This window comes from Phocoena phocoena, chromosome 14 (assembly GCF_963924675.1).
Source record: "Phocoena phocoena chromosome 14, mPhoPho1.1, whole genome shotgun sequence".
NCBI lineage: Eukaryota > Metazoa > Chordata > Mammalia > Artiodactyla > Phocoenidae > Phocoena > Phocoena phocoena.
The window spans coordinates 30,999,115-31,026,431 of record NC_089232.1 but is presented as its reverse complement, the minus strand read 5'-3'; the positions used below and the strand labels follow the sequence as shown (position 1 = coordinate 31,026,431).

Below are 27,317 nucleotides of genomic sequence, written 5' to 3'. Positions count from 1 at the left end.
AAAGGTTATATATCAAATGATGTATTGACAGTCTACATAGTTCAGATCTCCTTGTATAAGGCAAGAAGTGGGTAATTGGTGACCCCTTACAAGATTAAAAAGTAAATGTTATATCCTAAGAAGCTACCTTGCTGGCACCAGGAAAAAATTGTTTTTATGGTTGAGCAGGCATTCCTACATCTGCTAAAGAGAGCTGGTTAATATATCATACAGATGTACAGTGCAACAAGGGTAGTAGCCCAAACAGGCAGAGAGAGAATTTTATGTTTAAAATTTTTCTTGTCCTGCCTTAAAAATAATATTATTTCATCAGTATAAACAGAAACATAAAATATGCAGTTCTTTGTGACAGGCTTATTTCACTTAGCATTATGCTTTTATGGTTCATCTATGTTATAGCATGTATCAATACTTCATTCCTCGGCTTCCCTGGTGGCGCAGTGGTTAAGAATCCGCCTGCCAATGCAGGGTACACGGATTCGAGCCCTGGTCCAGGAAGATCCCACATACCGCGGAGCAACTAAGCCCGTGTGCCACAACTACTGAGCCCATGCGCCACAACTTCTGAGCCTGTGCTCTAGAGCCCGCGAGCCACAACTACTGAAGCCCGCACGCCTAGAGCCCGTGCTCCGGAACAAGGGAAGCCACTGCAATGAGAAGCCTGCTCACCCAACGAAGAGTAGCCCTCTCTCGATGCAACTAAAAAAGCCCGCGTGCAACATCGAAGACCCAACGCAACCAAAATTAAAAGAAAATACTTCATTCCTTTATTTTGTTCCAAATAAAATTCCTTCCAATGGATACAGCAGAAGTATTTTTTAAGCTTTGAAAATTTTGTTAAAACTTTATTATTTTATTATATATTATATATATATTTTAAAGCTTTATTAAAAACTTTAATAAAGTATTAAAGTTACAACTGTGTTGTCCTAAATTAGAAATAACACCCAGAAAAGAATCAGGGTTATCTTGAAGCAAAAAGACAGCTTTATTGTTCACAAGGTTTGCAAACTGGGGATACACAGCCCTCAGCTGAAACTGAAATTGTGTTCTCAGTGGGGGAAAGGGGTGAGGGATTTTTAAAAGTGAAACCCTCAGAAGCCATAGCTGGGAGACTTGTAAGGGGATTGGATGGCCCTTGCAGACTGACTACAAGTCCTCCCATCATGATCAATGATTGGCTGTCATTGGAGCTTCTTGATTGGGGCTTTTCTACGTAGGACCCTTAGCAGAATAAAAGTCTTTAAAGTTTTTGTTCGTGGTTTTTCTACGAACACAGAGTATGTGACTGAATCCCAGGTCTGTCATGACTGCCTGTCCCATTTTATTTTTGGCCCCCGTTAGCCACACTGGTCCATTTTCTATGTTCTTCCTTGGGAGATTCCTCTTATTTTTTTACTTTTTCTTAAAGGACCTTATTTTATTTTTAGAAAAGTAACACATGCTCACTGCCACAAGTGAAACAATGTAGATAAATAAGGAAATGATTAATAATCACCTTATCCTCCCCCCATTAGTTTGTAAGCTTCCACATCTCACTTTGCATGCATACAGATGCACATGTCTGTAAGTACTTTGGGGTTTTGTTATTTTTAAAAATGTGGTTACACCATGGGTATTACTTGCAACTTTCTTTTCTCGCTTAAACTTGCATCATAGATATCCTCCAGTTCAACTAATATGGATCTAATTAATTGTTATTTTAAAAGCAGCAAAGAGTCCACAGAATATGCCACAATTTTTTCAGTGGCAAATTGAATAAGTGATAAATGGCATTCATTGACATACATTCAGGTTTCACCTATTTTTTGTTTGTTTTTGTACCTTTTAATCTCCCTCACCTATTTCACTCCTTCCCATGACCTTCTCTCCTCTGACAATTACCTGTTCATTCTCTGTAACTATGATTCTGTTTTGTTATGTGTGTTCATTTGTTTTGTTTTTTAGATTCCACATATATGTGAAATCGCACAGTGTTTATCTTTCACTGTCTGATTTATTTCAGTTAGCATAATACCCTCTGGGTCCATCCATGATGTCACAAATGTCATGATTACATTCTTTTTTCTGGCTCAGTAATATTCCTTTATATATATTATGTATAATATATTCCTTGCTACATAATATATAGGAAGGAATATCTAATATATAATTTTATATATATCTAATATATTTCTTTCTATATATTTTTTCTATATATATTTATTTTATATATTCATTATATATAGTAAATATATATATCTATATGTATGTATATTTATATACCTCTCTATCCATTCATCTATTGATGGGCACTTAAGATGCTTCCAAGCTAAACATCCATCAACAGAGGAATGAATGAAGAAGATATGGTACATATATACAATGGAATATTACTCAGCCATAAAAAAGAATGGAATAATGCCATTTGCAGCAACATGGATGGACCTAGAGATTGTCATACTGAGTGAAGTAAGTCAGAGAAAGACAAATATCATATGATATCACTTATATGTGGAATCTAAGAAAAGGGTACAAATGAACTTATCTACGAAACAGAAATAGAGTCACAGATGCAGAAAACAAACTTACAGTTACCAGGGGGTAATGTGGCTTACCCTCTTACAACGGCTTTTGCTGGGTCCCATATCTTTTGGGTCATTGCCTTTTTGTTTTCTAATTTGTCTTCAGGTATTTCTTGATTTCCTCTTTGATTTCTTCAGTGACCCATTGGTTGTTCAGTAGCATATTGTTTAGCCTCCACATGTTTGTACTGTGTTTTTTGCACTTTTTTGTTTCTTGTAGTTGATTTCTAGTCTCATAGTGTTGTGGTTGGAAAAGATGTTTGACATGATTTCAATCTTTTAAACTTTACTGAGACTTATTTTGTGGACTATTATGTGATCTATCCTGGAGAATGTTCCTGGTGTACTTGAAAAGAATGCGTATTCTGCTGTTTTGAATGCAATTTTCTTTATATATCTATTAAGTCAAACCAGTTTACTGTGTTGTTTAAGAACAGTGTTTCTATATTGATTTTCTGTCTGGAGATCTGTCCATTGATGTGATATTGGTGTTTAATTCCCCAATATTTTTGTGTTCCAGTGAATGTCTCCCTTATGTCTTCTAGTATTTTACACCTGTTCCCCCTCCCCACCACTACAAACAATGTTGCAGTAAGCATCCTGGTACATATACCTTTATGACTAATTATTTTATCTCTGTAGATTTCCAAACATGGGATTTATAAATTAAATATTGGGTTGGCCAAAAAGTTCATTCAGTTTTTTTCCATACCATCTTATGGAAAAACCCAAATGAACTTTTTGGCCAACCCAATATTATCTTTTTATGTATCTTAATAAATAATTGTTTTTAAAAGGTTTTAGTCATTCACACCCCCCACCAACAAAGTCAGTACCTGAGATCTATGTCTACTCCACCTCTTTTTCTGCATTAAGATGTTATTATTCTTATTAGTTTCCCCCAATATGATTGATGAAAACTGGTATCTCCTTGTTTGCAGTTACATTCATTTAAACTACTACTGGAGTTGAGAATTTCTTCATCTTGTCTTTTTGACCAATGGCACTTGCTTTCTCTTTTGTGATTTACCTAATTATGTATTTTGTATGTATTTATATTGAGTTGTTTACCTCGTCTTATCCATTTGTAGAGTTCTTTGTATGTTTGTGATATAAACCACCATCCTGTCTGTCATTTTAGTGGCAAATATTCATTGTTTTTTTAAACTTTTATCTCTTGCCATCTGAAAATGTTTATGTTTTATGTAATCAAATATGTTTATCTTTTCTCATATTACCTCTAAATTTCCTATCTTGCCTAGGACAGAATAAATATCATTTACACTATTTAGAATAAGAAAGAAATGAGATGTTTGGAAGTAACAGCATATGCAAATGAATTTCTTAAGGTAGTTCCAATGAAGAAAAAAAACCTGGAGACATAGCAGAATTATTGATTTCAGTGTTGTCATAGACAAAAAAAGCCATACACTTGTTAAATTTTAACTTTTATCAGTAATTAAGTATTTCACTGGGGAAAAGTCCAGTGTGAATACAAAGCTGGACGCCTGTCAACATTTAAGTTTTAATCAATGATATACTGTTGCAATAGGGAAATGTTCAAATCAACTTCGATTTGTACATAGGTGATCTTATGTTTTAAAAGGAGAATGAGAGAATGGGGGTGGGGAGATGAGTAGGGGACCAGTAAAGTCAGGGAAATGAAAGATTACAAAAATTGAGAAGCAGCTGTTAGGCAAGTGAAATCCCTCTGCTTTCGTTAACTGCTGCTTATCAAATTTAGTCTCCAGTCCTTCCACAAAGACTAGAAGATAGGGACTCTATCTTCATTTGTTAGCTGGAACTAACACTAAATTTTTTTGGCAGCCTTGAGTGTTTTCAGATAGGCACTTTAAGGGAAGTTGGGCTCATTCCAAGGATGTGGCTTTGAGCTGTTGTAAACTATGTTAGTCTTTATATGCTAAAGCTGAGGCCCTGTTGAGAAAAGGTCTCAGAAGAACCTGGCTAGAGTTTGGTCAAGGAGAGGATCTTAGTGTCTAGGTTCTTAAGGAGACTGCTTCCTTGAACACTTCTTTGAAGAAATATTTCTTATATTACTTTATTATTACACTTTATATACATGGTAACATTTTCCACCAATGACTTAAAAAAAATCTTTTTGAGTTTTAGTGACACTATTCTTTTGAAAAGTTAAGAGTGCAGAATGAGAAAGCCTTCAATCCACCTCCACTTTGCAAGTCTTTTTTACTGTCTGTTCATCAAGGGTCCTTTCAGCAGAATCTTTCCTAATGTTTCAGAAGCAGAAATGAAAGTTTCCACTTAGGACAGGTGTGTGAAGTTCACTGACATGGTAAATTCTAATCAACCAACATATATTTATTGAAGGGCTTTTAGGCTTAATGTACTTAGGTGTTGTGGGCATAATGTAGTCTGGAAAAAGAAAAGTAAAAAACACATAATTTAGTACTTTCTTTGTAACTTGTAGAAAAAGGAGACTTAATCTTCATATTTTTATGTTCTTTCTGTTTTTTTTTAAAAGACTTTATTTCTTTTTTTTCATTGCAGTGCGTGGGCTTCTCATTGCGGTGGCTTCTCTTGTTGTGGAGCTTGGGCTCTAGGTACGTGGGATTCAGTAGTTGTGGCACACAGGCTCAGTAGTTGTGGCTCGCGGGCTTAGCTGCTCTGTGGCATGTGGGATCTTCCTAGACCAGGGCTTGAATCTGTGTTCCCTGCATTGGCAGGCGGATTCTTAACTGCTGTACCACCAGCAAAGTCCCTATTTTTATGTTCTTACATGGAAGTGTTTATTTCTTGTGTGACTTGCATCTTGTTCCATTAACACCTCCATTTCCCCCTTTCTTACTGTGCTCTACTGGCTGTTCCACAAACATGCCAGGCATTTTCCTTGCCTAGAAAGCTCTTTCCCTAGATATTCACCTGGTCCACTCTCTCACTTACTGCAAACTTTTGCTCAAATGCCATCCTGCTCAATGAGGCTTGATCTGACCATCCTATTTAAAATTGCAAGCCATTCCCCTTTCCTCTTTCCCCACCCTACATGATTTACTTGTTTACTCTAATTGTCATCTGTCTCCCTCCACTAGAATGTCTGTGTCATTAGAATCAATATTTTAAAAAATCAATATTTTCTACTGATTTTTCTCAAGTTCCTGGAACACTGCATGCCACTTGGAAGGAACTCAATAAATATTTGTCCAATAAATGAGTCCTTTTTTGTAGTGGATTTTCTGCTTCCTTTCTCCAAGCTTATCCTTTTTTTAAACCATAATTTTATTTATTTATTTATTTGGTTGCCCTGGGTCTTAGTTGTGGCATGCATGTGGGATCTAGTTCCCTGACCAGGGATCAAACCCAGGACCCCTGCATTGGGAGCTTGGAGTCTTATCCACAGGGAAGTCCCTAACCTTTCTTTTTATCCAACTTGTTTTCCTTCCATCCATACTGTTCTTAATGTTCATGTACTAGTTTTTTCTTTTCCTTTTTTTTTTGACTGGGTGGGGCGGTATTTTAATTACAGAAACAGGATCATATAATACCCATCACTCAGTCAGCAGATTTTCTCACCTAACAATACTAGGACAATAGATACTGATGTTACAAATCTTTTTAATGCTTGCATAATGTTCCAGCATATGAGGTAAGTACACTACTTTCATTCATGTTTGTCACTATTTTTCCACTCCCTTCACTTTGGACCACCCCATCCCTGGTCTCCCCCATTTTTCCTTCTACCTAGTACCATTTACCCATTCATCCTGTACCCAACAGTCCCGAACATAGTGATCACTCAGTAAAGTGTGTGTTGCACCCCTGGTCTGTTTCTGGCAGCGATTAGCTGTGTGCATTGTTTGAGCGAGAGCGACTGAAGGGACAGAAGGCGGCATGACTGAAAAAATTAAAAGCTGGAGTGAGCCGCCTCTGGGGCCTTTGGTCTCTCCCTGAAGCAGCGTGGGCTTCGGAGGGGCAGGGCGGGCTTAGGGGACCGAGAGGACCGGGTTGGCAGCTCTTCGAGGGAAGGGTGGCCCTGGGGTGTCAAGGGCGGCCGTGGGGTGTCAAGGGCCTGTGCGGCAGAGCGGGATAGGTTGGGGGTGGACCTGGGCGGGGCTTGGAGGGGCGAGGCCAGCCAGGGGGCGGGGCGGGCAGAGAGCGCAGACTCAAATGCGGGCGGACAGCTGGGCTTTCCAGTCCGACAACAGCGCTTCGAGAGTCATGGAGCGCACCGGTGGGCGGCTCGCTTGCTCGACCGTGGGGCTGTGGCTGGGGTTGTTGCTGCTGTGCAGCTGGGGGTTCCCTGGGAGCGCCGAGCCACGGGCCCCGCCGGAGAATATCGGTAGGCGAGAAGGAGGCGGCGCGCGGCGGGGGCGGTGGGAGCGCGCCCCACGCCGGGCGGCCGCTGTCTGATGCTCCAGGCCGGGCACCCGCGACTCCCGCCGGGCTGCGCAGAACGAGCTCCTTGCGCAAGTGGAGCTCTTCCCGGTTCGCACCTTAGGACTGCTTTACGTGCCCCAGGGACCGCTCTTTCCCGGGCGTGGAGACTTGCCCACTTGAGCAATGGGCCGTGGAGGGGGGCGACCCGGGTTGGCGGGCGGGCGCCAGGCCTCCCTGCAGCCCGAGTCGGAGGCCTTGGGCTCCGGGGAGGCTGAGGCCCCTCCCGCGGCCTTCCCTTGCTGCACTTGTTGGGAGATCGGTCTTCTGGCTGGTCCGGGAGCGACGGGCCAATTCCGCTCTGCAGATGAGAGGCGCACGCGGGCACAGCACACCAAGCAGCGCAGATAAGCTGACCGCGCTGGCCGCGTCTGCTTCCAGTGATGGGCTGGGGCGCCCTTCCCCCGTCCGCTTTGCTGAAGTCGGCCGGCTGGCACAGTCCCCTGGCTTGCACAAGTTCTCTGCCTAGGACGACTACACAGCCGAAACAGTCACTCTTTTAGTTTGAGTCGTTTTGGTTGTTTTCCCCCTGTTTATTATTATTATTTTTTTTATTCCCCTTTAAGCCGTGTCCTTTGGAATCATTAACCTGTTTACATTAACGAGACGGAACAAATCAAGGCAAAAATGGCGGCCACTTTATTTGAAATGCGTCCTGGAAAGGCCCCGCCTCCTCTGTTCCTTTGCATTGGGCACAAAGAAGGGTGTGCGGCGGTCCACTTGGTTCTTCCGCAACGAACTGTGAGAATCTTGGGCCATCTGGCAAAAAAAAAAAAAAAAAAAAAAAGTGTAACTACTACTTTTGTCTGGGGGCAGTGTCTGACCAGATTCATAATTCTATATTCACTGCAGCTGTCACTTGCCACCCCCTCCCCAGGCTTCCCTAAATTGTTGATAACAGGCTTCAGCAACGTCTGTTGTTGATTTACGGCCTTTCAAAAACAAAGCAAACCTACAAAGCTGGTAAGAGGGAAAAAAACCTGTTCCTTTTTTTCCCCCCATAGCGATTATTGGAGCTGGCATTGGTGGCACTTCAGCAGCCTATTATCTGCGGCAGAAATTTGGGAACGATGTGAAGATTGACGTGTTTGAAAAAGGAGAGGTGGGGGGCCGTCTGGCCACAGTGACTATGCAGGGACAAGAATATGAGTCAGGAGGTTCCGTCATCCATCCTTTAAATCTGCACATGAAGCGTTTTGTCAAGGACCTGGGTATGTAATTTGGTCTTAGAGCCAAGCAGACTTCAACATGCATGGATGTTGTTGTCAGATAGGGAAGTGAAACTTTCCTGCCTTGTTAATCATCTTTTACAGTGAAGCTGGTAAAACTGCTTTCCTCACTTTCCTGCTAGCAATTGGTACTGCCTCAGGAGCTGCTCTGCTGTAATGGGACACTAGTTATCTGTATCTTCAGTTATCTGGAATTACAGCCATGGGGCACAGGGTGGGGATGGTTGCTGCTGTGGGTTCTCAAACCTCTGGGTTCGTGTTAAAGAATCAAAGAATGGTTTGAATTAGCAGAAACCCTAGCGTGCTCATTTTACAGCTGGGGAAATGAGGCCCAGAGACTTGAGGTGTCTGGCTTAAGGTCACTCACACAGCTGTAGGTGCAAACATGTGCCTAGAACTTGGGACATCGGACTGCTTGCCTACCAGCAGAGGCACTGGACAGTTGTGGGGGAAGCGTGGCCAGCCTCTGCAGGCTATTTCCTCAGGGAATATTGTGTAATTTTGGCCTTCTTCCAGTTATCAGAAATAATCCAGTTATGCAAAATAGGATTTGCACAGGAATGGGGCTGACTTCTTTTCCTTAGCTGCTTGCCACATCTCCGGTGGACGCCTCCTGGGCCTCTTTCCTCCGTGAGGGCGAGTGTATGCCAGGAGCCATTTATGCTGCCAAGAGTCATGTCTGACATTTCTGTTTTTAAGTTGAATTCAGCTCATCCTTTGGTTTTTTTTCTTTTGACTTTTTAGTCTTTTTAGACTAACTATAGCCAGTCTCATTTTGATATATCTGCATGATCATCCAACCCATCTTTCAGGGAATCCGCTTTTGCAAAGTGTGGTGTCTAGTGTATCACCCACTGTTCTAAAGATAGAGCTCCTTTAACATGTCTCCTGTGAACTGGGGGAAGCCCGGATTCACTCACTTCAGAACGTCCCCGATAGCTTCAGATTATCTTCTCTCATTTGAGCAGTACAGAAACCACTGACTTAGCTACCTTTCTTTGTTTTTACAGGTCTCTCTGCTGTTCAGAGCCCTAGTGGCCTAGTGGGGGTGTATAACGGAGAGACTCTGGTATATGAGGAGAGCAGCTGGTTTATAATAAACATGATTAAACTAATTTGGCACTATGGATTTCAGTCCCTCCGAATGCACATGTGGGTAGAGGATATATTAGACAAGTTTATGAGGTAATTTCTTCTCTTCCATTTAACCTAAGCCTTATTAGATGATCTGTAGGAATTATAGTTTCTTGGAACAGTTCTCTACCTAACTGCAGCCTGTTTTTAAGATCGTTAGGCAAAATGTTTTGCATACAATACGCAGACCATTTATCCACTTCGAAGCTGAAAGGGTAGTTTATTTTTGCTTCTGAAAACATATTTTGCAAATGCTTATTTAATGTTACCAGACACTTTAAAATGCTCTACAAATATTAACTCCTTGAAGTCTCGTGACAGCTCTCTGAGGTAAGTACTGTTATTAGCTTCTTTTCACAGGTGTGAAAGGTGGAAGCTTAGAGAGGTTTCAGGTGTGCAAGTCCACCTGCCTAGTAACTGGTGGAGCTGGAGTTCTTACCCAGGCAGTCTGGCTCCAGAGTCCTCTCTCTTAATCTCGGAACTGTTTTAGTGTTGTGTGTAGATGAATGAGCTGATGTGTACAAGAGCTTGTAGAAAGGATCAGAAAACTTAAATGAGCTTTATTTAACTGTGACGTGATGTTTCAGTCAGCCAGCAGCCTGAAATATCAGTTCTGAGACCCAAGAATTTAAATTAGGATATTAAATTCCCACACTGTCTTGTGTAGTGAGAATACAGGTGCCTCTTTTCCTTCTCTATGTTTTTCTGTATTTTCAAAAATTTCTTTGTGTATGAATATGCATTGCTTTGGTAAGTAGGAAAAATAACATAAGATAACCAGTCTACCTTTGAAAGATACAACCTATTTTTTTTTTTAAGGTCATTGGCATGTGCTAATTTTTATGCCGGTTTACAGTTTTAGGTCCTGGAGAAACTCAGCTTGTAAATGCTAATAATGTTTCATTACTGTGCCTGTGCCAACGGAATAAAATAATTGTTAAAAAGGTAAAATTAGGGACTTCTCCTGGTGGTGCAGTGGATGAGAATCCTCCTGCCGACGCAGGGGACCCAGGATCGATCCCTGGTCGGGGAAGATCCCACATGCTGCAGAGCAACTAAGCCTGCGCGCCACAACTGCTGAGTCTGTGCTCTAGAGCCTGCGAGCCACTACTACTGAGCCCATGTGCCCTAGAGCCTGTGCGCTGCAACTACCAAAACCCATGTTCTCTAGGGCCTGCGTGCCACAACTACTGAGCCTGCATGCTGCAACTGCTGAAGCCCACGTGCCTAGAGCCCATGCTCCGCAACAAGAGAAGCCATTGCAAGGAGAAGCCTGCGCACCGCAATAAAGAGTAGCCCCCACTCGCCACAACTAGAGAGAGCCTGCATGCAGCAATGAAGACGCTATGCAGCCAAAAAAAATAAATAAAATTAAATCTGTCAAAAAAAAAAAAAAGGTAAAATTACATGTCATATGACCAAGTATTGCCCAGCACAAATGTAAGAGGTGAATAGGATAAATGTACTCTAGTTTCTGTAACTTACAGTAGTTAGGGATTTCTTTCTTTCTAAACATCATTCTGAGGTCAATTTCTTGAACTCCTTTCCAGCGAGTACGTTAAGTTCAGCTATAATGCAGGTTGTTTTAAAGTAGTCATTCATTCCTTTGTTCATTCACCAAATATTGAGTACTTATTATGTGCCAGGCAGTATTCTAGGTTCTAAAGATGCAGAACCCAGAGCATGTCCCTGCCCTCAAAGAATACATATTCTAGTAGAGACAAGCAGTTTACTAGGAAAATATATAGAATTTGTATAGAGACAGCCAGTCACTTTTTTTTTTAATTTTTAATTTTTTGGCTATGTTGGGTCTTCGTTGCTGCGTGTGGACTTTCTCTAGTGGCGGTGAGCGGGGGCTACTCTTCCTTGCAGTGCGCGGGTTTCTCATTGTCGTGGCTTCTCTTGTTGCAGAGCACAGGTTCTAGGCACGCGGGCTTCAGTAGTTGCAGCATGCAGGTTCAGTAGTTGTGGCATGCGGGCCCTAGAGCGCAGGCTCAGTAGTTGTGGTGCATGGGTTTAGTTGTTCTGCAGCATGTGGGATCTTCCCGGACCAGGGATTGACCCCTTGTCCCCTGCATTACAGCCAGTCACTTTTTTTTTTTTTTTTTTGTGGTACGCGGGCCTCTCACTGTTGTGGCCTCTCCTGTTGTGGAGCACAGGCTCCGGACGCGCAGGCTCAGCGGCCATGGCTCACGGGCCCAGCCGCTCCGCGGCATGTGGGATCTTCCTGGACCGGGGCATGAACCCATGTCCCCTGCATCGGCAGGTAGACTCTCAACCACTGCGCCACCAGGGAAGCCCTACAGCCAGTCACTTTTTAAAGAAAGGGGGCATATTGCTGCATCCTCAGCAGGAAAATCAAGTTCACATGGCATCAGATACAGCCTTGCCTGTGTGTATCAGTTTTCTTGACATGTAGAGAATTGCCCTTTGAGAAATTAAGAAATCACTTTTCAAGTGAATTCAGGGTATTACAGAACTGTGAAAAAGACCCAGTGAGGGGATACATAAATTATACTATTTTTAAAAAGTTTATTTTATTGAAGTATAGTTGATTTACAATGTGTTAATTTCTGCTGTACAGTGAAGTGATTCAGTTATACATATATATACATTCTTTTTCATATTCTTTTCCATTATGGTTTATCACAGGATATTGAATATAGTTCCCTGTAGATTATACTATTTTTGATTTTAGAAAACAATTCCCAAACTTTATGGAATTACTGCCCCCCTCCAGTGTATCTTTGATACTTGATTATAGAGCACTGACCTTTATGTTGTTTAAAAGGCCATCCATCATACATTACTGTTTCTTTCAATAAATCAAGAACATGCAGATCTTATTTTGATAATTTTGTCATACCCTATGAGACAGTTGGAGAAAGGGCAGGTATTGAGCCAGCATGTGCCAGTTGCTAAAGTAGTGAAATCCTGCCGGACTTGTGAAATAGCTACTAGCTGCATGTTTTCTCTTCCCTGGGAGTTTCCTCCACTGCTCCAGCAGGGAGTCTTGACTCAGTTCCAGTGCTGTAGTCAGTCTACTTTCTGTTTAATGTTGTACCAGTTATTAAATATTTGTAATAATCACTCATGTTACAGAAACCAGGATTGGGAGCCACAGAGGTTGCCAAAGAGGAATCTGGAACAGTGAAATCCCCAACATTTCAGTAAAGTAGTAGTTATTAATCCTGGCTGTGCATTATATTCACATGGAATCTCTTTTTTCTTTGGCCATGCTGCGTAGCTTGCAGGATCTTAGTTCCCAACTAGGGATGCAACTGGCCCCCGTCAGTGGAAGTGCGGAGTCCTAACCACTGGACCACCAGGGAATTCCCAACATGGAGATGTTTTAAAAATAAGAATGATGTGGGACTTCCCTGGTGGCAGAGTGGTTAAGAATCTGCCAATGCAGGGGACACAGGTTCAGTCCCTGGTCCGGGAAGATCCCACATGCTGCGGAGCAACTAAGCCCGTGTGCCACAACCACTGAGCCTGCGCTCTAGAGCCCGCGGGCCACAACTGCTGCGCCCGTGCACCGCAATGCTGAAGCCCGCACGCTCTAGGGCCTGTGTGCCGCAACTGCTGAGCCCGTGTGCTGTAACTACTGAAGCCTGCGCGCCTAGAGCCTGTGCTCCACAACAAGAGAAGCCACCACAATGAGAAGCTCGTGCACTGCCATAAAGAGTAGCACCCGCTCGCCACAACTAGAGAAAGCCCTCGCATAGCAATGAAGACTGAACACAGCAAAAAATAAATTAAAAAAAAAAAGAATGCTGTGTTCTACTCCTAGACAATTTTTATTTCATTGGTTTGTAGTAGGCATCTGGGCATTGGTGTGTTCACCTCAAGTGAATCTTGCCTATAAGTCTCACTTTTTTGGATATATACGACAGATCCAGTTGGCTCCTTTTTAAAGTGGCTTGTGTGATCATCTGTAGACATTTTGGGGAGATTTGTTGACCAGCTTTGGGGAGGTGCATTGTCATCTTTGTGCTTCTATTTCAGAGTGGGCACAGTGTGAGCAAAAGCCCATGTAACAGTAGTAAGCCATGATACTTGAGAGAGGGTTCAAGCTTGTGGTAGGCAACGCCCCACACCCCTGGGAGTATGCATCTTTCTTTGCTGTTGAAGGTATTTGGGTGGAGATCCTGGTGCCCTTGATATCCACACTTGCCAAGTCAACTTCCAGTTCTGAGCATTTATTTATGCAGTTTTTCTGGTTGGATGCCGTTCTCTATTCCAGAATTCATGTCTTATCTCACCCCTTTCCTAATACTCTAGTCACCATTCATCTCTCTTTTCGAACGTCTCAAGTATTGTATGGTGCACACCACACACACGCTTGTGTTGTTCTGTAGTATGCATAGTAGCCAGAGTGTCACGGATATTCAGTCACGTATTTGTTGAATTGAATCCTGTGGTCCACAGAATGGCTTCCCGTTGAGATGTCTTGGCTTATAGGCTGGGTTCAAGCTCGTTCTTGTCTCTAGCACTTAGTGCATTTCTGGGGATATGTTAGATCCTTAACACTTCTTGATCTGAGACTGATAGGACTCATCGTGAAAGGCTTTATAAACACGCTTTTTTATTCCTCAAAGGAAAAAAGTTACACCTAACAAGTCATTTTTTATTCTTTTCGTTTTCTCATTTCCCAAATCCAGTCTATCTTGAATCCTATCAGTCTTTAAAATATATTCAGAATTTCACCACTTCTCACCACCATCAGTGCTACCGCTTTGATCCAAACCACCATTATCTCTTGTCTGGTGGCATGTGGGATCTTAGTTCCCCAATGAAGGATCAAACCCGTATCCCCAGCATTGTAAGCACAGAGTGTTAACCGCTAGACCACCAGGGAAGTCCTGTCTGGATTGTTGGGATAGCCTCATGTGGTGGGCTGAATAATGCCTGCCTCCCTCTGCAAGATGTCTACATTCTAATCCCTGGAACCTGTGAATGTGTTACCTTACGTGGTGAAAGGGACTTTGTAGATAAGATTAAGGATCTTGAAAAGGGGAGATAATTCTTAATTATTTAGGTGGGCCCAATGTAATCACAAGAGTTTTTATAAGAGGGAGGCAGGAGAATCAGAATGAGTATTAGATGTGATGATAGAAGAAAGAAGTTGGAGTGATGCATGGAGGGGCCATGAGCCAAGGTGGCTTATAGAAACTGAAAAAGGCAAGAAAATGGTTTCTTCCCTCAGAGCTTCTAGAAGGAACCAGCCTTGCTGACACCTTGACTTTAGCCCAGTGAGATTGACTTTGGATTTCTAACCTGCAGAACCATAAGATAATAAGTTTGTATTGTTTTAAGCCACTGAGTTTGTGATAATTTGTTACTGCAGAAATAGGAAACTAATTCACCTCTTAACTCATCTCCCAGCTTTTGCCCTTGTGCCATCACAATCCGTTTTCAGCATAGCAGCCAAAGTAGTTTTCTAAAAATCTAAGAGTCATCACATTACTCCTCTGCTGAGAAACTTTCAGTGGCTCTTTCATGCAGAGTTACAGCCAAAATCTGTGCCATGGCTTGGAAGACCTGATAGGATGTAGATAATCCCATTCATCATTTTTAAATTTCCTGTTTGTTATGGGCAGAGTTGTGTGTCCTCCCCACCCCCAAACTTATATGGTAAAGTCGTAACCTCCTGTACTTCAGAATGTGACTGTATTTGCAGATAGGGTTGTAATGAAGTAATTAAGTTAAAATGAAACCGTTAGGCTGGGCCCTATCCAATTTGACTGTTGTCCTTATAAGAAGAGTAGATTAGAACACACAGAAGAGGCACCAGGGATGTGCACAGACAGAGGAAAGACCATGTGAGGACACAGCAAGAAGGTGGCCATCTGCAAGCCAAGGAGACAGGCCTCAGAAGAAACCAAACCTGCCAACACCGTGATCTTGGACTTGGAGCCTCCAAACCTGTTGGAAATAAATTTCTGTTGTTTAAGCCAGCCAGCCTGGGATACTTTGTAACGGCAGCCCTAGTGAACTAATACACAGTTGGTATTCTGCGTACTCGTTCACCCATTGTTGAGAGTGGGATATTGGAGTATCCGGCTATTATTGTTGAACTGTCTGTCTCTCCCTTCAGTTCTGTCAGTGTTGCTTCATGTGTTTTGGAGCTCTGTTAAGTGCATATATGTCTATAATTGTTACGTCTTCCTGATGGAGTAACCCTTTTATCATTATAAAATGTCCTCCTTTGTGTCTAGTAACAATTTTTGTCTTAAGTCTATTTTCTCTGATATTAGTGTAGCCACTCCTGCTCTCTTTTCATTACTGTTTGCATGGTATATCTTTTCCCACCTTTTTACTTACAACCTATTTGTGTCTTTGAATCTAAAGTATTTCTTGTAGACAAGATAAGTTGGATTATTATTATTTTTTTTTAAGTCCAGTCTGCCAATCTCTGGGTTGTGATTGGAGAGTATAGTCCATTTATTTTTAATTACTGTTGATATTTGCTTTTTATATGTCTTTTTTCTTTTTGGCTGCACCACATGGCATGTGGGATCTTAGTTCCCCACCAGGGATTGAACCTGTGCCCCCTGCATTGGAAGGCGGAGTCTTAACCACTGGACTGCTGGGGAAGTCCCTCTATTTGTCTTATATCATTTTTGTTCCTCTGTTTCTCCATTACTCCTGTCGTTCTTTTTAACCCATTTATCTTTTGATGGATATTTGGGTTGCTTCCACCCCTTGGCTACTGTGAATAATGCTGCAGTAAACGTGGGTGTTCAATTATCTCTTTGATCCTGCTTTCAGTTTTTTTGGATATATACCTAGAAGTGAGATTGCTGTATCTTTTGGTAATTCTACTTTTAATTTTTTGAGGAAACACCATACTGTTTTCCATAGTAGCTGCACCATTTCACGTTCCCTTCAACAGTGCACAAGGGTTCTAATTTCTCTACACCCTTGTCAGCACTTGTTATTTTCTGTTTTTTAGATAGTGGCCATCCTAATGGGTGTGAGATGATAATCTCTTTGTGGTTTTGATTTGCATTTCTCTAATGATTAGTGGTGTTGAGCATCTTTGTTTTTTTTTTTTTTGTAAATTTATTTATTTTTGGCTGTGTTGGGTCTTCATTGCTGCGTGCAGGGGCTACTCTTTGTTGCAGTGTGCAGACTTCTCATTGCGGTTGCGGAGCATGGGCTCTAGGCACGTGGGCTTCAGTAGTTGTGGCAGGCGGGCTCAGTAGTTGTGGCTTGTGGGCTCTAGAGCGCAGGCTCAGTAGTTGTGGTGCATGGGTGCAGTTCCTCCGCGGCATGTGGAATCCTCCCGGACCAGGGCTCAAACCCGTGTCCTTTGCATTGGCAGGCGGATTCCTAACCACTCTGCCACCAGGGAAGTCCCTCTTGAGCATCTTCTATGCTTGTTGGCCATTTGTATGTCTTCTTTGGAGAAATATCTATTTAAATTGTTTGCCCATTTTTTAATTGGATTTTTGTTGTTGTTGCTGAGTTGTAAGAGTTCTTTATATATTCTAGATGTTAAACCCTTATCAGATACATGGTTTGCAAATATTTTCTCCCATTTTGTAGGTTGCCTGTTCACTCTGTTGATTGTTTCTTTCACTGCACAGATGGTTTTAAGTTTGATGTAGTCCCATTTATCTTTTTGCTTTCGTTGCCTGTGCTTTTGTTGCCATATCCAGGTAGTCATTGCCAAATCCAATGTCATGAAGCTTTCTCCCTATGTTTTCTTCCAGGAGTTCTATAGTTTCAGGTCTCATGTTTTTGTCTTTAATCCATTTGGAATTAATTTTTGTATATCATCTAAGGTAAGGGTCCAGTTTCTTTTTTTTGCACGTGGATATCCAGTTTCCCAGCCCCATTTGTTGGAGATACTATTCTTTACCCCATTGTGTAGCCTGGGCACCTTTGATGAACATTTGATGATGTACATAAGAATTTATTTCTGGATTCTCTGTTTTGTTCCAGTGATCTGTATGTCTGTTTTTATGCTGGCACTAAACTGTTTTGATTACAGTAGCTTTGTATTATGCTTTGAAATTAGGAAGTGTGAGACCTCCAGCTTTGTTTTTCTTTCTTCATACTGTTTTGGCTATTTGGGATCTTCTGAAATTCCATGTGAATTTTAGGAATTTTTTCCAGTTCTGCAAAAAAAAAAAAAAATGTCACTGGGATTTTGATAGGGATTGCACTGAATGTGTAGATCACTTTAGGTAATATGGACATTTTAACAATTTCAAGTCTTCCAATCCATGAACACAGGATGTCTTTAATGTCTTTCAGCAGTGTTTTGTAGTTTTCAGTGTACAAGTCTTCTTGTCTCATTGGTTAAGTTTACTCCTAAATATTTTATTCTTTTTGATGCTATTGTAACGGATTGTTTTCTTCATTTCCTTTTCGTATTGTTCATTGTTAGCATAGTGCCTTTAAAAAATATTGAGATATAATTGACATATGACATTGTGTAAGTTTAAGGTGTACAACATGTTGATTTGATACATTTATAATATGTATTACATTATGATTACCACCATAGCTAAACACCTCTGTCATATCACATAATTATTATTTCTTTTATGCGGCAAGAACATTTAAGACCTAGTCTCTTAGAAACTTGGAAGTATATAAAATAGTATTGTTGGCTATCATCATTATGCTGTGCATTAGATCTCCAGAATTTATTCATCCTCTAGGTGCTGCCTTCTTTTGTTTTAGAGAGTGTACCATTTTAATTCTCTTGCTGTTTCTTTCAGAATACATATTTTTGTTATTGTGTTAGTAGTTTCCCTGGGGATTACAGTTACTATCTTAACTTAAAATAATGTTAATTGCTTAAAACAATGTTAATTGAATTAATACCAACTTAACTTCAAAAGTACACAAAAACTTTACTCCAATATAGCTTTGTTACCTCACCATACTATGTGCTATTGTCATACAAATTATGTCTTTATGTTCTATAAGCTTATTAGTTTTATGATTATTGCTTTATGCAGTTTTAAAAAAGTCAGATAAGGGGAAAGAATTTCAAGCATATACAGTGGTCCCTTGGTATGCATGGGGGATTGGGTGCAGGACCACCCCACAGATACCAAAACCTGCAGATGCTCAGATCTCTTACAGTTGGCCCTCTGTATCTGTGAGTTCTGCATTTGTGGAAACGGAGTGCCAACTGTATATTTATTAGAAAAAATTTGTGTATAAGTGGACCCATACAGTTCAAATCTGTGTTGTTTAAGGGTAAACTGTATATCTTTATACTGTCTTTTTTTTTTTTTTTGCGGTACGCGGGCCTCCCACTGTTGTGGTCTCTCCCGCTGCGGAGCACAGGCTCCGGATGCGCAGGCTCAGCGGCCGTGGCTCACCGGCCCAGCCGCTCCGCGGCATGTGGGATCCTCCCGGACCGGGGCACGAACCCATGTCCGCCGCATCGGCAGGCGGACTCTCAACCACTGCGCCACCAGGGAAGCCCCTATACTGTCTTTTATATTTACCTATTTAATTACCTTTACCCATTCTTCATGTGGATTTGAGTTTCTGTCTGGTGCTATCTCAGCCGGAAGGGCAACTTTTAGTATTTCTTGTAGGGAAGGTTTGCTAGTGTTAAATTATCTGTTTTTGTTTACCTGGGATTATATTAATTTCTCTTTATTTTTGAAGGATAGATTTGCTGGATATAGAACTCTTGGTTGATAGTCTTCTTTTCCCCCAGCATTTTCAATATGTCATCCCACTGTCTTCTGGACATCATGGCTTCTGAAGAGATGTCAGCTCCTAATCTTACCGAGGATCATTTTTGCTGGATGAGTTGCTTTTCTCTTGCTGCTTTCAAGATTTTCTCTTTATTTATCCACAGTTTAACCATTATGTGTTTAGGTGTAGATTTTTTTGAGTTTATCCTTTTTGGATTTGTTGAGCTCCCTGGATGTATAGATTAATGTCCTCCATCAAATTTGGGAAATTTTTGACCATTATTTCTTCATAAATTTTTTGTCCATTTCTTTTTTCTCCTCTCCTTCTAGGATTCCATTATGTGTATCTTGGTATGCTTTTTGTTATCTCACAGGCTCCGAGGCTCTGATCATTTTCTTAACTCTTGATTCTTTCTGTCCCTGATTGTATAATCTCAACTGACCTTATCTTTTTTTTGTGTGTGTGTGATACGCGGGCCTCTCACTGTTGTGGCCTCTCCCGTCGCAGAGCACAGGCTCCGGACGTGCAGGCTCAGCGGCCATGACTCACGGGCCCAGCCGCTCCACGGCATGTGGGGTCTTCCCAGACCGTGCGTGGCACGAACCCATGTCCCCTGCATCAGCAGGCGGACCCTCAACCACTGTGCCACCAGGGAAGCCCTCAACTGACCTTACCTTTAAATTCACTGATTCTTCTGCTGTTTCAAATCTGCTGTTGAGCCCCTCTAGGGAATTTTAATTTCAGACTATACTTTCCAACTCCAGAATTTAAAATTTTTTTCTATAATTGCTTTATTAACAGTCTATTTGTTCTAATCAACATTGTTTTCATACTTGTTCTAGTTCTTTAGATATGGATTCCTTTAGTTCTTTGAACATATTTATAATATCTGATTTAAAGTCTTTGTCTATGGGACTTTCCTGGTGGTCCAGTGGTTAAGACTCTGTGCTTCCAATGCAGGGGGCGTGGGTTCGGTCCCTGGTTGGTGCACTAAGATCCCATGTGCCGTGTAGCGAGGCCTACTAGTCTTTGTCTGGTAGGTCCAATGTCTGGGTTTTCTCCGGGAAAGTTTCTGTTGACTCCTTCCTCCCCGCAACCCCACCCCATGTATGGGCCATACTTTCATGTTTCTCTGAGTATCTCGTGATTTTTGTTGAAAACTGGACATTTAAAATAATATTAAATGGCAGCTCTGGAAATCACAATTTCCCTCACCCCAGGTTTGTTGTTGTTGTTGTTTGTTTGTTTAGTGACTTTCTGGGACTGATTCTGTGAAGTCTGTATTCTTTGCCATGTATGGCTACTCAAGTGTGTGTGTTGGGATATGTTTGCAGTGCTCTGGAGGGTGGTTTACAACTCTACTTTAGCCTTTACTTCTGGCTTGCTCAAAGCCTCAAGGTCAGCCAGAGGTGACAGGTTAGGGCCTTCTCAGGTCTTTCCTGGGCATGTGACAGCCTTGTACATGGACATGAGCTTCTAGGTCCCCAGGAATGAATTGGGGTTTTTCATTCCCCAATATTTAAAAAAAAAATCTTTTGTTAAGCCTCTTATTAGCTCCAATTGGTATCACAGCCTCAGGCAGCTGATGTTAAATTGCCACTGATGTTTTTGACAGATGCACTCAGGATGGGCTGTTTATACAGAGCGAGCTCTGAATCAGGTCAAAAAAGACAAGCCCTAATCTAAAAAATACAACAAACTAGTGAAAATAACAAAAAGAAACAGACTCACAGATATAGAGAACAAACTAATGGTTACCAGTGGCAGGGGGGAATACAGGGGTGGGGGCTGGGAGGTACAAACTACTGGGTGTAAGATAGGCTACAGGATGTATTGTGCAACTTGGGGAATATAGCCAATATTGTGTAATAACTGTAAATGGAGTATATCCTTTAAAAATTGTATTTAAAAAACAAAAGGACAATCCCTGAGGATGGAGCTTTTGAGTGAGTTGCCAGATAGGGCAAAAGTGGCACTTCTCTGGGAATGGGAATTTTGGGATGCTCCAAGCCTGTCTTATTCCCTCCTGTGGCTGCCAGCTTGCTGGTTTCACAGGGATTGTAGTTGCAGGGCTGCTGATTTTGAAGGCTACCTTGTTGCTAGCAAGAGGGGAATGGGAATAGGGGAAGTTAAAATACCACAAGGCTCACTTGTTCTTACAGACATTCAACCATTTTTCTTGAATAAATTCTCCTGGGATTTTGTTTATTTCCAGAGTTTTGAAAAAGTTGATGTTGACAATATTTGTCAGTGTTCTTATTGCTTTTATGTAGGGGCAGATTTTTTAAGGTCCTTACTCAATTATTGTAGAAGTGCTTCATCCCACCTTCCCTACTTTTTTCTGTCTGTGCCTCTACCTGTTCTCCTGGATCTCTCTGCTTCAGCTGCAATACCAGGCATGCTGCTGTCCTAAGGCCTTTGCACTGCTCATACCTCTGTCTGAAATATTTCCCCCCACTCCCGTCCCTGCAAGGATTGTATCCTCACCTCCTTCGGGTGTTTGCTGACGGATCACCTTCTCAGTGAGGCTTTCCTTGACTACTTATTTTTTTGTATCATCTTATTTAGAGTTGCAACCCTGTCAGCTCCAAGCATTTCCAATCTATATTTTTTTTTAGTTTTAATTTTTAATTTAATTTATTTTTGGCTGCATCGGGTGTTTGTTTCTGCATGCGGACTTTCTCTAGTTGAGGTGGTGGGGGCGGCTACTCTTCGTTGTGGTGCGTGGGCTTCTCATCGTGGTGGCGTCTCTTGTTGAGGCGCACGGGCTCTAGGCACGTGGGCTTCAGTAGTTGTGGCGCATGGGCTTAGTCGCTCCGTGGCATGTGGGATCTTCCCAGACCAGGGCTCGAACCTGTGTCCCATGCATTGGTAGGTGGATTCTTAACCACTGTGCCACCAGGGAAGCCCTCCAATCTTATTTTTGATTTACTTTTCTCCTTGATAATTATCATCCTCTAAACTGTCATATAATTTGCTTGCATTTCTTTATTTTATTGCCTGTTTCCCCATTTGGAACAAAAGCTCCATTAGAGCAGGGACTTTTTTCTGTGTTGTACTGACTTCTGCATCCTTAGCACCTAGAACAGTGTCTGACTCAAAGTTGATGCTCCATAAATATTTGTTGAATGATTAAATGAATGAATGAGTGAATAAATGGGTAGGGGGTATACAAATGTAGTTTAAAAAGAAAAGAAGTTTGTGTAAGCAATCTGATTAGCAGAAACTACTAGTTACGTCTCACTTTTTAGTAAATAGGCATTCTTTTTTTCTTTAATTTATTTATTTCATTTATTTTTGGCCGTGTTGGGTCTTCGTTGCTGTGTGCGGGCTTTTCTCTAGTTGTGGCGAGTGGGGGCTACTCTTCGTTGTGGTGCGCAGGCTTCTCATTGCGGTGGCTTCTCTTGTTGCGGAGCACAGGCTGTAGGTGCGCAGGCTTCAGTAGTTGTGGCGCAGGGACTTAGTTGCTCCGCGGCATGTGGGATCTTCCCAGATGAGGGCTGGAACCCGTGTCGCCTGCATTGGCAGGCGGATTCTCAACCACTGCACCACCAGGGAAGCCCGTAAATAGGCATTCTAATGCAGGGGTCTCTAACCCCTGGGCCTCGGACCTGTTAGGAACCGGACCAAACAGCAGGAGGTGAGCGGGGACGGGGTTGGGGGGGTGGGGGTGGGCTGGGCAAGCGAGCGAAGCTTCATCCGCCGCTCCCCATCGCTCGCATTACCGCCTGAACCATCACCCCCGCCCCGTCCGTGGAAAAATTGTCTTCCATGGCACTGGTCCCTGGTGCCGAAAAAGTTGGGGACCGCTGTAATGCAACTAGTATTGTAAAGCAGTTACAGTGCTCAGTGTTTATACGGTATATATTGTCTCATGTCACCCTCTATGAGGCCTTTACTTAGGAGGCTTGTTTGAGTGGGGTTGGGGCTCCGGTGGGAGGAGGCAGGGAATAATTTTTTTATAACATCATACTTAAGTTATTTAATTGGCTACTATTTTGTCATGCTGACCATTACAAAAGATTGCTCTTCATTTTATGAGGTATTCAGTGTATTATTTTTCTGAAGAGCTCAGTGTTCTCATCTTACTTTTTCCAACTTCCTAGGGACTACAAGCCAAACAGTATGGGCTGGAAGGAATTATCTTAATTTCTCAGTTTTGGCACAGAGAATTTTTCCACAAAAATATATTCAACATTTTGTATACTACACCGTTAGACAGTAGGTAATGTTGAAATGGATATGACATTATCTCTGCTCTTTAAAAAAATTACAGATTATTTTGAGAGAAGAAATTTGATGTAAAAACTCTTCTATGATCACTGGTAGAGATCTTTCCTTGGCACTTATTTCTTCCTTTGCTTCATACACTTATCTGTGCATATACCTGAGTACCTGTTCCTAACTGTAAGTTCCTTGAGAGAAAGAAACCATGTCTTCCTCATTTTGGTATCACTTGCACCCTGAAAAAATATGTATTGAATTATTGCATGAACTAATTTATGTGAACATTTTTTCAAGTCTCTAAAGTGCAGAGAATGTCAGGTGATAGTTCCTAAAAATTAAATAAGTCGAAGTAGTGTCTAAGTGCTGAGCATGAGTGCTAAGTTTTATGGGACTTTTGGAGGTGATGACATCACTGTGGGCTGGGAAGTTGGGTAAGACTTTGCAAAGGGTTTGGGATTCAGGCTCTGAAGGAAAGTGTAGCTAGTTGTATGATTAGGGATGGGAAGTGTATTCCAGATGGAGGGAAGAGGCAGTGCAGTGTTTGGGAGCAATACTCAGAGCATATTTGAGAGCAGTGAATGAATGGGTCAGCTGTATTCAAGTGGAAGATTGTGTGTGTGTGTGTGTGTGTGTGTGTATGTATGTGGTTGAAGGCAGAGGGGGATAGTGGTTCTTGAGCCTTCTACTTGCCATGTGACTTTTAGACAAGTTTTTAAACTTCTACTTTGCTTCTTTATCTGCAATTGAGCAAAGGAGTTAGTTAGACTTGATGATTTTTTTTTTAATGTCAGAACTTTAGTAAGTAACAGTAATACGCAAGATGTTTTTTGAGTAAGTGGATGGATGACAAAATCAGGGTATTTTAGGACATCTGGGAGATTCATAAATGTTTCAAAGAAGAGAAACTAGAGGCAGGTAGATCAGTTATTCATTTTAGTAGTTTGAATATAAATCCTCACTTAAGATCAGGGAGATGAGAATGAAGTAACAGAAGAGATGTTAGAAAGATTGATAAGGTTTCCTTCTTAGGTGGGAGAAGCACAGAGGAGAAGTGAAATGTTTAAATTTGAAACTAAATGAACTGAGAATGACATGTAGGATGTTGGGAGTAACTTGTTATTTTTGGTTGTGGGAGGAGAGAGGATCAAGTCTAGTGGAAAGGTAAAGTTTAACTTTAGACATGTCTAAGTGTGCTCAAGATAAGATGAATAAGACATACCTACTTCTTGAAAGGTGCTCCCAGTGACCATATTAATGCAGAAGAGTATATATAAAGGACAGTGGACTTCCCCCAGAGGAGGCGGAGGGAGAGGGAGGCCAAGAACCTCTGGGATACCTGGGGCAGATGGTGACTGAGGTGCATCTCACAGGATAGGTAGGGACTCATCAGAAGGACACATGAAAGTCACTTTGAGTCTTAGAATGCTATTTTCCTTTTTTATGTGTACCCTTCCCCGTCTTGTTTGGTGTTTAATGGCCATTTCTTTTCTGTTCAAAAGGATCTACCGCTACCAATCTCATGACTATGCCTTCAGTAGCGTAGAAAAGTTACTACATTCCCTAGGAGGGGACGACTACCTTGGATTATTTAACCGATCACTTATTGAAACCTTGCAGAAAGCAGGCTTTTCTGAGAAGTTCCTCGATGAAATTATTACTCCTGTCATGAGGGTCAATTATGGCCAAACCATGAACATCAATGGCTTTGTAGGTAAGTTAGGGCTTGCAATAGTTATGGACATTAGTTTACAGAGTGGTTTACCTGATGCTATGGTGGCTCCTTTAGGCCATGTTTTGGAGAAGACTGCCTTTCTTTGTGAAACCTCAGACACAATAAAAATGTTGGCAAAACTGTGTATATGTAAATGTGCATTTCTATGGGAACAGAGTCTTTAGCTTTTATTAGTTGAATGCTTCTCATCTGGGGGAGATTTTGCTCCCAGAGCCACTTGGCAATGTCTAAAGACATTTGGAGCAGGGCTTAGCTAATTGGGAAGGGAGAGTGTGTAGAGGGCCTCTTACAGAGTCAGATTTAAAAGACATTTTCTTCCTACCGCTGACAGGGGCAGTGTCAATGTCCTGTACTGATCCTGGCCTTTGGGCAGTAAAAGGTGGCAATAAACTTGTTTGCTCACGGCTCCTTCAGGCTTCCAAAAGCAATCTTATATCTGGCTCAGTAATGTCCATAGAGGAGAAAACAAGGACCAAGCAGACAGGTAAACTTGAACTTCTATTTTACTGTTCCTAATTTTCCCTGCAGAAAATAACTGCTCGGGGAGAAAAACCTCTTTCTCCATCTCTCACTCAGTTCCAAATGATGGAACGGAATTTTAGTTTCCCGACCAGGGATCGAACCTGCGCCCCCTGCACTGGACAGCCAGGGAAGTCCCAAATGATGGAATTTTAAATTGGAGGTGTTGTATATCATGTAGAAATATTCACAGATGTGCTCAAGTACAGCAGTATGACTCTTTGGATTTAAAAAACAATTTCATCCTCAAAAGTAAAAATTTCATATTTTGTACTTATTGACAAGATTTTATTTCCATTCCAAGTAGAAAATTGGCCTCATTGTAATACAAATGCAAGGGATAATTATCTTAAGGGATAAAACTTGTTTAATTCCTTAGAATTATAGAGAAACTATTAAGAAGGTATAGAATTATTTTTAGAAGGTATAAAATATAGTATGTTAGAAACATTAAAAAAATGTATGCTTCCCTATTTCCTCTAGGAAATCCCACAAAGGTGTATGAAGCGGTCTACCAAACCGGATCTGAGACCCATTCAGCCTTCTATGACATCGTCCTGGTGGCCACTCCGTTGAATCGAAAAATGTCCAATATAACTTTTCTCAACTTTGATCCTCCAATTGAGGAATTCCATCAATACTACGAACCTTTAGTGACAACTTTAATTAAGGGGCAGTTGAATTCAACTGTCTTTACCTCTAGAGCTTTAGATGAGTTTGATCTCAGTACAGTCTTAACCACTGATAATCCAGATTTGTTCATTAACAGCATTGGGTTTGTGTCTTCTGTAGAAGAAAGTAATAATAATCCTCAACCAAAAGCGGACAGGTCACACGTTTGGAAGATCTTTTCAGCAGAACCTCTTACTAAAGAACAAATTTTAAAGCTCTTTGTGTCCTATGATTACGCTGTGAAGCGGTCATGGCTTGCATACCCTCATTATATGCCTCCAGAGAAATGCCCTTCCATCATACTCCACGATCGACTTTATTACCTCAACGGCATGGAGGTTGCAGCAAGTGCCATGGAAATGAGTGCTGTTGCAGGCTACAATGCTGCTCTCCTCGCCTATCACCGCTGGAACGGGCACACACACATGATTGACCAAGAGGACTTATATGAGAAACTTAAAACTGAACTATGAAATACCACTATTTCTTTTTTTTCCGTCCTGGTTCCAAATGGAATCATCACTGCAAAAAAGAACACAGTCTGAGCAGAGACGATTTTGAAACAGATATTTTGCTGTTATCATTGTTTAACAAAAGTAATCCCAGTGAATCATGAGATATATACAAGGTTCTAATTAAGCATGAAGGCATAACTATTGCATCTCCAAAATTTATTTTCTTTAATATCCATCAGCAGTGTTTCCCAAACTTCTCTGATCATAAGAATCATCTGGAGTTTGTTAAACGTACGGATTCTCTAGCTCCTCTGGAGATTCTGATTTAAGAGGTCTGGGGTGGGGCCCTGAATTTTGAACCAAACCGTAAAGCATTTTAAGCAGAGCACTTGAGGAAGACCTGTCTTTTAGTTCGGGACTAGTTCATTTGTGCTTCGCAGCTGGATGTGATCTTCAGTCAGATACAACTACTATGGGAGCTGGTATCTTATGCCTGGCTTTAGTAATTTATATTTTTCAAAGTACATATGCCCATGCTTGAAGCCTTGACTTTCAGAATGTTCTTTTCATTGCTTCTGTCTCTATTTCATTAGGGGTGAAAATCAGAAGTCTTAGTTTAGTATAAATTTAAGATGTCATACAAAAATCTTAAGTAAAATGAGAAGTGCAGGCTACTGATTTAAGAAACCGGCCTTCTATT

General features: G+C 41.5%; 1 protein-coding gene across 1 annotated transcript; it reads left to right on the top strand.

The window, feature by feature from the left end:
- The first annotated feature begins 6,711 nt into the window (after positions 1 to 6,711).
- Positions 6,712 to 26,919, top strand: PCYOX1 (prenylcysteine oxidase 1). The gene is made up of 6 exons (XM_065891347.1): positions 6,712 to 6,876; positions 7,976 to 8,182; positions 9,211 to 9,385; positions 24,739 to 24,950; positions 25,303 to 25,455; positions 25,974 to 26,919. Exons 1-6 carry the CDS (start codon positions 6,756 to 6,758, stop codon positions 26,633 to 26,635), a joined length of 1,530 nt encoding a protein of 509 aa, XP_065747419.1. The 5' UTR covers positions 6,712 to 6,755; the 3' UTR covers positions 26,636 to 26,919.
- Positions 26,920 to 27,317: the final 398 nt, after the last annotated feature.